Raw genomic sequence first — 16,607 nt, forward strand, 5'->3', positions numbered from 1 at the left:
TACTTTTTTTAGTATTGTTTTGATTGTTTAAGCGCTTTGTGACCCTGGTCTCGAAAAGCGCTGTATAAATAAATATTATTTACTTACTTACTTACTTACTTACTAAGGCTCAAGCAGAAGGCTTTTTCTGTACAATGTTGGATGGCAAAGGGAAATAAATGTAACAGTCTGGTGACAATTTAAACCGGTTCCTCTACAGGCTTAATGGTCCTAATGGTCAATTCAGGTTGGGACCCCTGATATGGTACGATGGCGTTTGGAAAGCGCTTTGCCAGAAGTGCTGGCTACTCTCTCTTTGTTTGCTCTGTTATATGCAGAGTAGCAGCATTGAAAACATGATATGAAAAGGATTCCAGCCTAAAAGTGTTTGGAACCTCCATGTGCTTTCTGGTTATTGTGTTGAATCATTTGTTTCATTTATCTTCCATAGTCCAAAAACAAAATAGGTGTCCGTATGTGTGATCGTGTGCTCATTTTTGTAAATTAACCCGACACGTGTTAACATATTAATGCATTATTAGCTTCGCCGCTAAGCTTCAGTTGGTTGTGCTAAACGAGTGTATTCTTTAACAACATCCATTTTAATGACTGACACGGAGCACCATCGAAGCCTGGGGAGAGCTAGATTGTCAACAAGTGTAAACATCCAATGCCACAGTGATCCACTCTAATTGGAGTGCTTCGTAACAAGTGGCAGAGACAAGGACGACAAACAAAGGGATGGGGGGGCGAGCTGCCGTCATATAGAAAGATCTTCAGCGGGGGGGGGGGGGGGGTGGTATTTTGCTAAAACATGGTTTCATGTGGCATGTTGAACCACAAACCATCCACTCACCGGGCTTTTTAGGTGTCAAATGTGACATTAATTTGGCAGCTTGGGATTTGTGTTATTGAAAAAAAATACATCCTGCTGAATCCTTCTCTCCTTAGAGACATGATTGCTTTTTGTCTGCCTTTAACACTCTTTCAGGTTTTCTAAATTGAAGAGAATTTCTTTTTTATTAAGACGAGACATGCTAACAGATTTGAAAGCTTTATGGGCAATTTGGTCCATCAGCCCAAAATGCTGCGGAAGCACTCGAATTCATTATCATATCAAGGTTTTTGACTTACAATCTCCATTAATGTTGATCGAAATTGCTGCAATTTGAATCCCAAACAGGAGGAAAAAGGTTTAATTGACGAGCTTGTATAGTCAAGGTTTGCATGTTTCGAAATGTAACAAAGCAGATTGAAAATGACAGGCTCATGAAAAAATGCAAAAGTAAAACAACATTAGGCCACAAAAGAATTGACTGAACTTTTGGCAGAGTAGGACTCTTTTTGCGGTTGAAGGTATATTAAAATATTAAATATTTAGTAAAAAAAAAGACGAAGTGATACTTGATTATTGTAACTAACTTTTCCCAACATTGAATAAAAAAAATCTCCCACTAAACTTTTATTCTGTCCTTTACACAGTTGGCAATACGTCAACAGACTCCATCGTGGCTTAGTATTGCTATGGCTGTGATTTTTGGCATTCAATGACCTGAAATAAACTATGGTTTATTAAGCCGATCATCTGCATCGTCAAAGTAGCCCCGACAGATTCCATAAGGGGGGAAAATCGACTCTGTCCATCGACTCCATTACAAGTAACTAGAAAAATATCTTTCATGGTGCATGTTACTCATTTGCGATGACAACTAAAGCGATGAACTAGTGTCAGACCAGTAGATGACAAAAAGGAAATGAGCTTTGAAAAGGATTAGATAGAACAAGATGGAAACCCTAATTTAAAGTGTAATTAAAACATAATTAAAGCTTTTTAAAGATCGTAACTGCAGGAAGTGATGTCATCCCTAGACAACCACCTGGACCCGTTTCATAACTTCACTATTTGCGTCGGCTGTGAGCTTTCTGGGCTACTTTAATACATGAAAAAATTCCTCACAACACTTTCCGCATAACCTCACAGAAAATCAACAAATTACCCTTTTCATCCTGTACTTACTGATAGAGTAAGATTAGTGATAGAGGGTTGTCTATCAAGCAATGGGTTTGATAGACCGATGATAGGACCTGCTTCTTCCAAGATAAAGTCCAGCCTCACTTGCTCTCCACAGAAGTCCTGTGCTGCTTCTACAACTATGACCATGTCCCCCCGTCTGATTTGTTACTTAGCACATCGTGTCCGTTTTATGGGCTTCAACAAAATTGGGGCGCCCAGGGGAGATCACCGTAGGTATCCATCAGATGTACTTTGTAGCCGTCCTTTCTTGAATGTGCAATTAAACGCACATGAATGAGCTTAATTTATGGTCAGTTGGAATGGGCTGGATGCGAAAGAGGCAAAAGTGAAATTATGTTCACAGTAAATCACATCATAATCACGGAGACTGCAGCATTTCTTTGCTGGCAAAAGCCTCGAGGTGATTACTCACCAGCTGTGCAGTGAAATCAATGTTTGCCTCACACTTTTTCTACAAGTGACACACTTTAGAGGCTGGATAGGGTCGGTGAAAGAATTCATTATAAATACTATCTTAATTAGTTAATATCACGGATGCGACTGAGCAGCGAGCTTTCAACACTAGTCCTTTGAGGTATGAAACACATTCGGCTTCGTCCTCTCCTTGCCTCGTGTTTTCTCATTAGCGAAATCGTGTCAGTGAGGCGAGACCAATACTTCTGTTTGAGTTAAACGGCGTAAAGATGGATTGAGTGATGCCTTGTGTATTTTAGTAGTTGTCATGTTGCAACTTAAATGTTGTGTCGTTTACATTGAAGATCAGGAGAGTCATCGCGAGTGTGTGCACATGTTTTGGTGGTGGACTTATTTATTTTCGGTCTATTTTCAAACCTATTATGATAAGTGCCCCAATTTATGAAGTGAATGTGAGAATAAAAAAGGGGCCAAATCTGAACAGTCTTATCAAAGCAATACTGATCTCATTTAGGCTTCTATAAAAAGCATCTCGATCTTCAAACATTTTTCCAAAAAAATGAAGAAAATATTTGAAAATAATAATTGCCTGACTTTAACGTATGATTTTGTCATAATAATGTAGCTTGTGGAGGATTTATTCTGCAATGTAATCTGCACATGGGCAGGAAACGTCCCCCATGCCTTGTTTTGGAGGTATTTGCTCCATATTCAGGGTAGGGAATGATTATTTAAGGGCCACATTAAAAAGTGCCACTGCTGTAAGTGGCCGTTAAGGCATAAAACTGAAGGGACAAAAATAGAAAAACAAATTTAATATTAATGGGCAAACTGCTGAGCTAAAGTATCAAATATACTTAACCACATAGACTATTATTATCTCACTGGTCGTATCTTCGCAACACTGCTCGTGTGATAGAGGAATGTGGGAGTGTAGGTGTCGCTGTGTCTCTCAAGAGGTAAACCATAAGATAATTAATGGCTTGTGAAACTGCGACAAAGATATGACAGCAACGTAACAGCTCTGTGCTTCATAAATAATTCAGACAGACATGTAAACTCTGTATTTTTCTTCTTCCTCGCTTGTATACAAGTAAAATGTGTGTCTTTAAACCAGATATAATTTATATTTTTTGTTAAAAGGGTGAAGTCAGTACATGACAAATATGATAGCTGAACTGAATACTTACCAACAAGAACAATATCGAGAAGAATATTTTGACATAAATAAGTAATTTGCTTTCATTTAATGTCTAAATTGAAAAGGCATCAGAGTATTGAGCACAATTAGTTTGCCGTCAAAAACATTTCTTAATGACAAATTGTTTCACTCTGATCCATACACAGGAAGTAGTATTTGCCATCTACATATTGCCTCTCAGACCATGAGGGCTTGTGTGGGTAACTCTGGCAGTGGCTTGTGATGTCTTTGGCAGAGAGCGCTGAGCCCGAAACGCCACCGAGAGACCAATCTGGCCGGACTTTGTTTGCAGCAGCTTGCCGGGGTGAAGGTGCGAGTATGTGACTGAGGGAAAGGCTAACACAGCTGCGACGAGCACCCATTGCAGTAAGCGAGGACTTGAAGAGGATAAGTGTGACTAGGGAAGGATGAGCAACTTTTTCTTTCTCCTTCTCATAGTTAAAGTAAAGTGGTCGAAGAAGTCGTGGGTAAAGATAGAAAGTTTGATGCGACTGTTGTGTCACTTTCATTTCTTCTCGCCACCGTTGCCTCGAGTGGAAAAGTGACCATCAGACAGTCCTTATCTGTGGAGCCGCTCTCATGGGTTATCACTGTCCTGCCGTCCATCCCATGACTAGCAGTAATATATCTCAGATTGCTTCTTGTAAAACGAGGTGTGTGTGCGTTTGTCGCCTGTAGCAACGGCTCACCTCTTCGTCCTTGTTAGGTTCCAATTCCCCCCCCAGCTCTCTGGAAATATACTTTATCATGCTCCAATATTCCGACAACTGAACACATGACAGAAAAATCTAACAGAACACGTTGATATCACTGACGTGTTAGAGATAAAAAATGAAGTATTTTCTAAGGTAGTACACGTATAGTCGAGGCACGGCCAAAAACTGTCGAGACCGAAACCAAGATAGACGGCGTCAAGTCCAAGACGATAAATATATTCACGATTCATTAAATCCTTAACTGACGCACCACTGTAACTATCGGGATTTGGGAATTTTGACCGTCCGTGATCAGTGACCTGGGTATAGTGGACGCAACACGGCTGGATCTGGAGCAAATACTTCCTTTAAACTTAACTATTCCGCTGTGCATTTAACAAATAAACTAACAAAAATAAACACTTCATTCACAGGAGTCCTAAATATCACCTGCTGACCAGGACCTCGCTCTGGCATTATTGAGGGAAAACTCTCTGAAGATTGTTCACATATTTTGCTATATTAGTCAATATTATTAGTCAACATTCTTGTGTTTTATTATTACTTTTACATAAACATTCATCACGTAGAAATAATGTGAATCTATTGAGTCCATAAATCACAATCATGGACATAATCTGGATTTGAAACCTTGTAATTGTCAAATAGTTTAACTAAATGTGTTATACTATTATTTTTTGTCATGTTTAAATTACGTATTTTAACGTATTGTTCACGTAACAAAGCGCAATATTAAATAAGCTTTTTATCTAGTTCTTATGCAATAACAATTTAGCGTTATATAGTCATTTATATTAACTGTTACGTGACCATTATTTACATAATGTCTTGCATTGCTCTCATCCAGGGATAAAGGCTTGTTGAAGAAAACATCTTTCATTAATATTAAAATATAAAGGGCCGGAGAGGGAGATAAAAACGCAGACCAGAATTGTTCAAGGTACGCATCTGAATGTGTTATCTAAAAGCAGATTGTATTTTTGGCATTTCTTTAACCCTTTTTCTCGAGTGTTTTCATCCTTTGTTTGTAAAGCATCTTTGTGCTCCAGCGTAGATAATGCTAAATGGCCCTTCTGAAGAGACAAAGTTGACACAGAAAAAAATAGATCAAAGTAATACATCCTGAAGAGTACAGCGCGGAAAACTTTGCCTTCCACATTTTATGACTCAACAATTTATGACATGGTGTATCTATTTTTAATTTGTTTGCGGAACATTCAACAGAAAATTGACGCGTAAGCATCAATCGCTCCAGAAAAAGAAACTGATTACTCTGGACTTTTTAAGGTTGAGTTCTTAAGAAGGGAAGAGCCAGAGTCAGAGTTTGGGGATTGATTTTCATTTTCTATGATTCATTTTTTTCCCTCCAATAATATGAATGCGAGTAGTGGAAAAAGAAGTAGAAATTTTTAAGAAGATCTGGAATGACCCACATTTTGTGTCTTGCGATGCAGCAGGCGATTACAAATCCATCGCCATGACCACAGTAACAACAAGGACATCCCTGAGGAAGTTGGTGAAAAGAAATATAGTTTAACAAACACAAAAAGGGATGGTACACCGAAAACTTCAAACTTCACTAATTTTCTACTTCTACCCTCATTTCGACTAAGGGTTGGGATTATTTTCACATTAATCTTTTTCTTTTTTTTTAGTTATTGGAAAAAAAGCAAGTTCATGTTAATATAATGACTGACACACACAGTGTCTTAATTTCTATCCAAAAAGACACTTAAAAACATCCAGATATCTCTCGTCTTGAAACCTCGTCAGGGACTTAAATTAAGTCTTTATATTTTAAGATGTTTGTTGCATTATCTCCTAGTCTTTCCTCTATTTCAAGTAGTATTTCATTACGCTGATGGACTGAGAACTTTCGTTAAAAACATGCTTCAAATATAGATTTTTCTTGTTTTTTTTGTTTTTTTTAATACCTCATGTCAGGGCTCTAATAAAAGAGGGACGTTACAGACGAGCAGTATGGAGGTATTTGGATGTTTTTAAGTGTCTTTTTGGATGAAGTCGAAGACAACTGAGCTCCAGTCGTTACATTAAAATGAACAAACTTTTTTGCCTAAAAGTAACAGATTACTCTGAAAATAACCCCAACACTTAGTCGACATGAGGGTAGTTAATGAGTGACATTTGAATTTTGGTTGAACTATCACTTAAGATGGGGTTAAAAAACACATACTGTTCCAAAATCAGGCCCGAGGAGTTCAGTCTTACAATGGATGATGAGACAGTAGCATATGAATGAGGGGAGAACAACTCAACAAGAATCAGGTTTTTGAACAGATTACTCTCAGCCACCCCAACAAAAGTACTTGCTCCATGATGCTGCTCATGTTTCGTTTGATCTATTGCTTTTAATGCGGACCTCGATTTTCTTTTTTAATTGTTCATATTAATTCATTTATTTTTAATTAATTTTAACCAATTTTTTTTTTCTAACAAATAAGTCAGTTAGGTTATCAGGTTATTTCATCGGATCCTAGTTCAGCATATCATCCAGTTCCATTTAATGGGCTGACTAACAAGGATTTTTGTGAATCACTGTTTTTTAAGGACAAGTTGAAGAGACTGAAATAATTTCATCAAAGGCCTAAAACATTCAAGAGCCTTTTAAAGTTTTAATGAATACAACTTCCATTACATGACATCAAGGTGCCAATTTAGAAGTGTGTGTTTATAGGTTGTTTTTTTTATGTGTGCTCATGAAACTCTTAATAATAAACGTGTCTCCACCAAATTGCTCAAGATCTTTGCTTAAAACAAAGTAGCGATCCATTTGTGGTACAATAAACAGAATAAATGAGTTAGAATTGTGTGTGTTGGTCCAGCCTTCAGAGGTCCAGTAGGAGCCGACCTAGCAAAAGACGTGAAAGGAATGTACGTTATCAACCGATGTCGCTTTCACCCGCATATCTCAGGGGCAGACAAGCAATTAAAGATTAGACGAGATAAAAAGGAGTCTTTGATTCCTCTGTTACATATAACGTAAGTACATAATAGACCAAATCCATGCACTTTCCTTATAATATAAAGAAGCATTACTTCTTCCGCAACTACAGACACTAAAAGAAAAGTTGTGTAAGCTGTAGGGAAGCCTTGGGGACAGTAAAAAGCTCTAAATAAATACATTTTTTTAATATCATATAGTCAATTTGATCATTTTTTTATTAAGTTAATCAATTTCTTCTCACCCTCATGTGAACTAAGTGTTGGGCTTATTTTTGTTTATAATTTGTTTCTTTTTCAAAGTGTCTTTTCGTGAAACAATAGATCAGATCAAAAAAAAAAAAAGGAAGATCACCTCCAGCATTACCGAGAATTATCGTAGCTACCCATGGATGACTGGATAAACAAGAAGAATATTCACCAGTTCTGAGGTGACGGATGATAGAAGTATACAAATAACAACCCGTTTGTCAAGGCAGGTCAAATAGTTCAAGGGAAAAGTATTTCTTGTAAACCTCAGATTTGAGCAAAGCAGTTTGCACACCGGGCTTCGCCACCTGGTGCCATTAGTCTTCAACAGAAAAACCGAGCCAGTAGAAACTGTCTTCAGTCCAAAGCCAAACATCACCCACTCATCTTGGAACACGCCGAGACTTTTCCCTCTATTTTTTCCATTGCACCTCTGGCCATAGAACAACTGAAATCAATTGGTTTATGGCATGCCAAACCAAAATGGCTTTTTAATTGTGTTGCTGGCTTTATGCGAACACAAAATCATTGGTACTAATTGAGATGCATTATCATATACTGCTTTAATGGGATCCTAACTCATAAAGCCTGGTGATTGTTTGACACTATGATGAGCCAAATAGCTTGGCACAGGGTTGATCGCGGGTTCAGGGTTTGGTTTAAGCATTTATCTCTCCAGGCTCTTAAAATATGTGAATGTGAAACAGACAGAAAACGGTCCATTTCTTTCTTATACCCCTAAAATCCTGTCAATCTCTTCTTCTCCATATGCAGGGAACGCCAGAGGAGAAAGGAACAGATTCAGATCATGTTCCCGAGAAAATCTGTGGGGGAATCATGAGTATGTTAACATCACTTTATTGTTTTATAGATTTTTCTTTTGTAACATGCTAAAAATATATATTTCATCACTTGTTCAGTGAATAATTGGTTGTGATGTTTGTGGTCTGGGAGTGTGAGATCACTTTGTCCATCGACAAGCTCTTGTTCACAGTAGTGGCTCTCCTCTGGAGAGACCGTACTTCATAGTGTGTTGTATTACTAACTTGTTTATCTTCTTACAATAGCGGGTAAGATGGCAGGACAAGACAGCGGCGCGGATTGACCCTTTTCACTTGTGGTAGTTCCACTAACTTAACCTGGACACATACTTTAAGCCATTGATGATAGCAGTGTCGCCTGGGATGCCCTTGTTTCTAGGCCTCATAGTTGCATATTGATGCAGAAAAACACACGACACTGTGTCACTTCACTTAATCTCAGTAGTCTTGTTAAATCTGGCATTTTTCTCAGTTGCTCTTTGACTTAGTATTTCATTAATCTAAGAACACATAAAACTTCATCGAAACTAAATAGTTCAAGAGGCAGTGAAGATTCAGTTCGCTGAATACAAATACATCTTATTCAAATTCCAGAACAGGCCTTTGAATTTGGACGGACACGCTAACTTTTTAAAGGCATCAAACCCCCAAAATAAAATTAACATAATTCATTTTATCAACAAAATCCCATTGACGAAGGCCATACAAGTCAAAGTCAAATATTTGGAAAAATGTTGATACTATAAGTCCACATAGAGCTGTAAAACACAAACACGTCAACACTCTTGTATCTTTTTTTTTCCCCAAGATACTATTTTTTAAGAGTTTAAGAGTTGGCAGAGGTTATAACATGATCATTATTACTGAGACAAACACATTTCCCCAACACTTTTATGTATTACACTTTGTCCCAAATTGTACACAACCCATTTTGTTATAACTCGGATCAACCAGGTAACTGTAGCACAACTACACCATACTAGTTAATTAGTATGTAAACATCAACACAAAACCTTGAGAAAAAAGTATTCACTCACTGATTCCTGCCTCTTTGCATCATACACAGTGAGCTTGACTACTGTCTCCAGGGCGGCACAACGTTCCGATGGGAAGGTCACCCCCGTCATAAATACTGGGTCTTTGTTTGTCTGTGAAAAAGAGAAACAACACAATAAACAGTTAAGTTACAGTATTTACATGACGATGAAAACGGGGGAAAGGAGGCGGAAAAAAATCATCAGGAAAGCGTTCATCAGTCGACTCCAGTGGAAAAAACCATCACTTGCTTCTGAAAAACGTATACAAGTCAGTATATGTTAAGTCTACACTACCAAGTCCAGAGAGTGTCCAGACCAAGACAAGACCAAAATACTACATAGACCAGACTATGTCTAGACCCAAACTGGAGGCTGTTGCCTCCCTCACCTCTTCTAATAAATAAACTACACATATAAATACGCATAATTCTTCGAGACAACTAAACTGCGTGAAAAAAATGTAAAACAAAGAGAACCCGAGACCAAAACAAGACAAAGACCATCGAGACAAAGTCTAGGACTAGAGAACACTACCTTGTACCATATTCTTAAATACAATAAACACTCAAAGCTGAACATTCGTACATCGAGCCATGTGTTAAATGACAAAATTACCCTGGAACTTCTTTTGTTGTCGTTTTTTGTTTATCCTGTACATCTTCCTTTGCTCGGCTCAAATGGGTGTTACCAGGACACACCCTTCTGAGACCCCTCGGGACAATTTGTGCCTGGTGAAAATAGATCAAATCATGGAAGTGGTGACACCCTAATCTGGGAAGGTTATCATGGGCCACTCTGCTGTGATGGTTTCTATGTACATTTGTTCATAAACCAGGTTATACAACAATAAAAACAAACATTTCCGTCTGCACTATATAAGCATAACACCTTAAGAAAAATTGTTTATATTGCAGCTTCATCCTTGTAGATACAGACTTACTCTGTGACCCAGGAATCACCTTTTTCTGGAAGCATTTCACTGAAGGGCAGAATTTCCCAGGAGATTTCCTGTCAGCTTTTGCTGTGTCTATTCTCCAGCACACTCAACTAATATAAGTGTATTCTCTGAAGGGAAACGAGTCTCTTCCGATCTTTCATCGGAAACAAAAAAAAAAAAATGCTTCACTTCTAGCTAGGTTGTGTTTATCCAAGCAACGTCATAAAACGTCGAGCCGAGAAAGTGGGGGACGGCGAGGTAAGAAGAACGTCTGAATATGCAAAGCAAAGATTTGGGGGCTCAAAACAAATACTACAACAAGAAGTAAACATGGTCACAGACACACAGAGACTCTTGTTCAGCTTTGCAGAAAAAGTTATTTTTTCAAGCTTACCAGCATGCTGGGTCTAGATGGTCTCGCTGCGACTGATGTGCCGCAATGACTTAAAGTGGAAAATCTGTCTCCATTTCCAAAGATAAGTGAGCCGGTCCGACGTACAAGTGGTCAGCTTACTTTGTGAGGCAGCTGCCCTTTGCTTGTCTTTTTTGTCTGATTGGGCTGCTCTCCTCTGAGGATACCATAATTTAGGCCATTAGACAAGAGTGTTTGTGTTGGTGGAAAAACATGAACGCTGACTTTTCCTCCCCTTTTTCCCCTCGACGACTTGCGTAAACACACACTCCTTGGATAAGATCCTGGTCGAGGGTCTGAAGCCTGACCACCGTGACATTGAAGGATGTTTTTATTCCTTGTTCATATTTGACGTTTAAATCCCCATGGCGACACAGAGCTCCTTGGCTGGTTGTTAATGACTAAAAGAAAAAGGGGTTGGCAGCGAAGAAGGAACTTTCCATTAGCTTCTCTTGTCTAAAATGTCATGCGGGAGGCTGCTCACGTGGAAAATCTTGATTGCTGGCTGAGTTATGCACAGCAGGATCAGATCTAAGGGGGATGTTAGAACTGTAATGCTTTGTTTATGCAAGGGTTGCATTTGAATAAGGATGATTGGACCATGCTTGATAAAGAATAAAGGCTTAATGACCAGCATTTTATTTCTTTGGGAATTAAATTCAACAACAACTAGACATCCATGCTAGAAGGGCTTTAAGGCCAGTGTCAGAGTCCAGCCTTACACCTTAAACTTTTTGAAAGATCAACTATGCAACTGATTTCAGTGAAGCCAATAAAGAAGTGAGTTCTACAAGCAAAAGTTTTACTTAGTGCTTTTAAACTGATCTACATTTCATCCTTGTTTTTATACAACATGTCATTTGTTAACATGTGTGATCCTAATGAACAGATCTTAAGCTTCAGCTATAAACCTGGACTGGCACATAAGTTGGGTTAAATACGGTGTCTTCAGTGTCCCTTTCTATGTAAACTAGTTCAAAGTAGAGTTCACCAGTTTAACTAGTTCAGCTCATAGGTCATAATTTAAAATGTTCAGAAGTTCGGGTTCAACTCCAAAACTAACTAGTTTATAGTTCTTTTTTCTTGATATGTTATTATAAGCTCTTCAAAATTGATATATAACCACAGACGACAATTATTATATCTTTATTTATTATATCATTTTTAATATAAAAAAATATTCATTTGATTTAATTGTCATATCAGAAACTATTCAAAAAATTATTATCATTACAGGAATTTTATTATATATTTTTTCTTTTCTTTGATTATAGGAAATGAAATGTTTGCATTTTATTTAGACTCGCACAGATTGAGGTACAGAACGTGTCCGGTGTAAGTACTATTTCACTTCCAATGTGATGACATCACAGGTTGCAAACGCCGATGTGCTTTTAAAATCCATACAAAACATCAACTGAGAGATTTTGAGGACACTTTGCACCAAACATAAAACATTTATATTAACAAAAAGATGCATTTCACTGATTGGCTAAACCCGGCCAAACCATAGTCCATTTTCAACAAGGCTGTTAAAAATAGCTTTGACATTTAAATGTTTTACATCTTTTGCATGTAGGCGCCTCACTAATGACTTGTCAGTATTAAAAACACATCTATCATGCTATTGTCACTAGTTAGATTGACCGTGGTCACAGGGAGTGTAAAGACCAGTAAGGACAGAACTTTTGAAAATAATCCAATTGAAGCTCGTATTTTTGTTGATACCAATGTGGCAGAAAGTGTCCTCAATTTTGAAGTGTATCTACTGTATATGAAGTTTCACATACCCTAAACCGTTTCTGGATTGAGTCGGGTTAAGGATCAGGATCCAAAAACCATCCTGCTCCAAACCCGGTTACAATGCATGAGCAAACACTTTTTTTTTTTGTACTTTTCTTGATAAATCACTTTTTGAGGTTTCTTCACCATTACAGTTCTGCACATTTTCAACCTCAGGGTAACATTATGGGCCTGAAGAAACTTGTGGGCCCGCGGACCATTTGCAGCCCTTGAATTGATATTCTGCGGCCTCCATATGTCCAAGCTTGAAGTACAACATCACTTTTTATAATTCACTTTGATTATATATATAATATATTGATTATACGACATGAAAAAAACTATCTATAAACTTAAACAAAAATGTTCCATAATCACAGTGAAACCACACAAAGATCTCCAAAACATTACATTCGTAATTAATCTAGTTTTCACTTTAATTTGTCCAAAAAAAAAGAAAAAGATTTTGAATCAGAGTTCATCACACGAGACTCTGCTTTCTCCAATCTGTCGTGAAGCTGCCGGCAGCTGTTTTCAAGTCGGCATCCCTGGAATGTGACAAGCAGCTGAAGCCATGTGCCAGTCAGTAGCACAAGTCTCTCCGCTCTCAGAACAAACTTGAACTCATGATTCTTGAACCAGCTGCTTTTGCTAGAGCGGAGAGGTCGAGGAAAACTTTTCATTTTTGGACCCAAATAAAGAAAACTAAATTGAAATGTTCGCACAATCAAAGAGCAACTTACCGTTAATCAGTAATAATAATTACTACTATTAAGCTTGTTGATTCACACGCTACTCATTTATTCACATATTAATGAAGTGAAACATTTATTGTAGCAAAAAAGGATGAAAAAATATGAACGTACCATATTTTTGCGTAGCCGAAAACAGTCCATATCTCCAGTCTGTAAATCCTCAACTATACAGCCATGAAATCAAAACTTCAGCAGCAGCGAAAGTGAGTGTGGAGCCGGCTGAGCAAGCATACAGTATCCCACCACATCCTGTGTTTCCACATGCGCACACTCCGACACACACACTGGCACACACACACACACACACACACACAGTGTTCCATTGACGGAGCTTAAAGGAAAGCAGCTGAAATTCAGTTGAAAGGGATTTTTTATGCTAATTTAGCTTCACTGGATCAGCCAGAAAATGAAAGCTTGTTCTTTATGCGCCAGGAAACTTTGCCCTCATTGAATAAAAAAGAAGAAAAAGAAAATGACGAGTCCTAACCTATGGGTGAAGGCTGCGCTTCACTGCAGGTTTGAGCGCAGCCGTTGTCGCCTATAAAAAACGTGTTGCCTTTTTGAAGAGAGTCAATTTAAATTATTGTCAATTAAACCTACAAGAGCTTATTAAATTAGGTCTAAACGACAACAATTTAGCGAAACAAAACAGTCAGATAAGTCAATGAAAATGTATTAAACATGTCCACAAATCCCTTCAATTCTTCATCTTCAGTGTCCACGTTTAAAAGGTGATTACAGCATCCAAAGCCTGCTTGTATCCTTCTCACCATGATCTAAGTCAGTGTCAGTACCGTTACCTGGCAGTTCACCGACGACTCCGGCCTTCGTGAAAGCTCGGACAACAGTTAACTTCAAACTCCCCGTTGACACCAATCTCTAGCACAGGGGTTGGGAACCTGGTCCAGAAAGAGCCGCAGTGGGTGCAGGTTTTCGTTCCAACCATTCAAGAGGACACATTTTGACCAATCAGGTGTCTTAGGAGTGTAATCAGTTGATTGTCAGTCTGGTGTTGCTTGTTCAGCTGAAACCTCATTGGTTAAACTGTACATGCTTGATCGGTTGGAACAAAAACCTGCACCCAATGCGGCTCTTTCTGGACCAGTGCTGTGTCTCAAATCGCATACTAGTGTACCAAAAGTTAGTATTTTTAGTACGTTAGTGTGTCTCAATTCTTAGTATGCGAAATTTAGTGCGCCATGCATACTAAATTGGCATACTAACACGCCCACAAAACTAGCATGGTTCGATGGACACTAACCATACTAAACAGCTGCCATTTTAGTGACGTTTTAAACGGAAGTTACGTCATATATAAATGCATATATATGCATATACTTAAATGTGTATTTTCAGCAGCAGTAGGAGGATAAACACGTCTTCGCTGCTGATACCAGCTTAAATATCTCGCGATTATTTAGATTCTCATATTTTTTCTTTATTTCTTTTTCCAAAGTTGCAATACGTGCTGCCAGCAGGTGTCGGCGATAGCGTTCAAACAGCTGCTTGAAACATTGTTAAATAGAAGTAGAAGAAGAAGCGGTCTGTGATTTCCGGTTAGTGTGTAGCTTCAGGGTTTGATTTGAGACATACTATCTGTGGAGAATTTGCGTACTAGTTAGTATGCATACTAAACTGATGCATACTAACTTCTAGCATACTAAGATTAGTATGCGATTTGAGACACAGCACAGGTTCCCTACCCCTGCTCTAGCAGCTGGAATTCTTTAGTTAATCCACCCAGAACGATGGCAAGCTCCGAAATATATTTTTTGTTTCACTTGGTTTTTTTGACAGCATAGGTAATGTGAGTGCACACGGAAGTCGCACATCAATAGGGACAACGATTTGTGGGGGAAAAGCCATTCAATTTCTCTCAGCCACTCACTCATCTTTTCCTCGTCCATTCAGCCCCGCCATTAGCTTTGATGATGACTCCGGCTGGAAACTTTTATATTTTTGGCTTCCTCTTGAAAATGACCATTGGGCGGAACTTTTCTGGCCATTATCGTGGCAACCAAGGATGACTTCTCGTTCCCTGTGGTGCATATAGACATCGTTCTGGTCAATGTTTTCTCCATAATGCGGTGTATGGGGGTATCAAAGGTGAAGGGAACCTCGTCCTTATTGATGATGTTCTCAGGCTGGACACAGGAAAAAAAAACCCAGAAGGACCGTCTTGAAAGCTATTGATACTATTGCAGCAGCACCGAGATCCCCCCCAGTGGCAGTGGCAGGTATTGGCGTGTGGTCGTCAGTGGCAACCTGTATCCTGTGTCCCTGGCGTTTCCTGGAACTCGCTTGGATTTCAGATACACACCCTTGACTCGCTGCCAGTAAAGGCCACATTACCTCAGAATACATATGTCATTCACATCCGCCACAGAGTCGTGATGAATAGAAAGAAAAAGTACATGGAAATAATCTCCATGTTTAACGCCGGTAACATTGCCTCATTAATGTTAAGTACAGCTAGAATGAATCCATTTATGAGGCGCTCTGGATACGTTTTTTTTTATTTATAGAAAATTAAAGCCTCTTAGTGCTCCTTATAGTCCAAAAGGTACAGTACTTGAGAACAAGTCAGACTCCTTCAGAACAGTGGTTACTCAGCTGAGGGTTGGAGTCACATCTCGAGAGACCAATTTTCTTTAATCTGTACCCTTAAGAAATAAATAGCTTTTATAGTTGATTGTTTATAATCATATCTAAATACAGTACATGAACACGTGTCTCATCCTTAACTTACAGATTCTTGACGGATATATCCAGAGAGATGTATGAGAGAAAGAATAGATTTGATTCCTTACCTTCACCGTCTCCGTGCAGAGGTGAGAGATGAGTCGCTGCCTGAGCGGGTCGACGACAGATATCTGGACAAAAGCATCCGGCTTTCCTTCGGCCTCTGAAGTCACCAGATTGCTGCATGCTGCAGAGAGAAAGACAGGAGAATTGGAAAGTGATGGATGCAGGAAAAGGAAAAAAATAAAACGACATAAAATGTCCCCTTTGTTGCCAAAAACCTGTAAGAAAAAAATCTAGGTTATAGGAAACGCAAGATAAATATTGTACCATCAAACGTGTCACTCATCACCACTGAGGAAGACCTCACATCCTATAATCACGGAGAGGAAACCCACTCTTCCTGGTGACTTGAAGATATTTGCTGACTGTTTCCAAACGCTGGTTTCAATCCAAAGATCATCTAAAAGGCAGCATGTGAAAAGCTTTACTGTCAATTCTTTATTTATTTTGTTTCCAATTCACTTTTTTCTGACTTTGACATTTCGAGTCCCAATCGAGCAATA

The 16,607-nt window shown here is 38.6% G+C and overlaps 1 protein-coding gene across 5 annotated transcripts in view; it reads right to left on the minus strand.

The window, feature by feature from the left end:
- Positions 1 to 16,607, minus strand: part of inpp4b (inositol polyphosphate-4-phosphatase type II B) — a 160,829-nt gene that overhangs the window by 103,549 nt on the left and 40,673 nt on the right. For 3 of the 5 annotated variants that reach the window (XR_015713327.1, XM_087807638.1, XM_087807628.1), the window contains exons 3-4: positions 16,110 to 16,228; positions 9,414 to 9,524 (exon numbers count right to left, since the gene is read on the minus strand). Coding sequence is in view for 4 of the 5 variants with exons in the window: in XM_087807638.1 (XP_087663764.1) it covers positions 9,414 to 9,524; positions 16,110 to 16,228 (230 nt within the window). In the remaining variant the exon portion in view is untranslated. Of the gene's footprint in view, positions 1 to 9,413; positions 9,525 to 10,744; positions 10,854 to 13,410; positions 13,633 to 16,109; positions 16,229 to 16,607 lie in introns of those variants that run through there. The other 2 variants (XM_087807645.1, XM_087807653.1) reach the window with 2 other exon arrangements.

This window comes from Callionymus lyra, chromosome 1 (assembly GCF_982586985.1).
Source record: "Callionymus lyra chromosome 1, fCalLyr1.hap1.1, whole genome shotgun sequence".
In the NCBI taxonomy this organism is placed as follows: domain Eukaryota; kingdom Metazoa; phylum Chordata; class Actinopteri; order Syngnathiformes; family Callionymidae; genus Callionymus; species Callionymus lyra.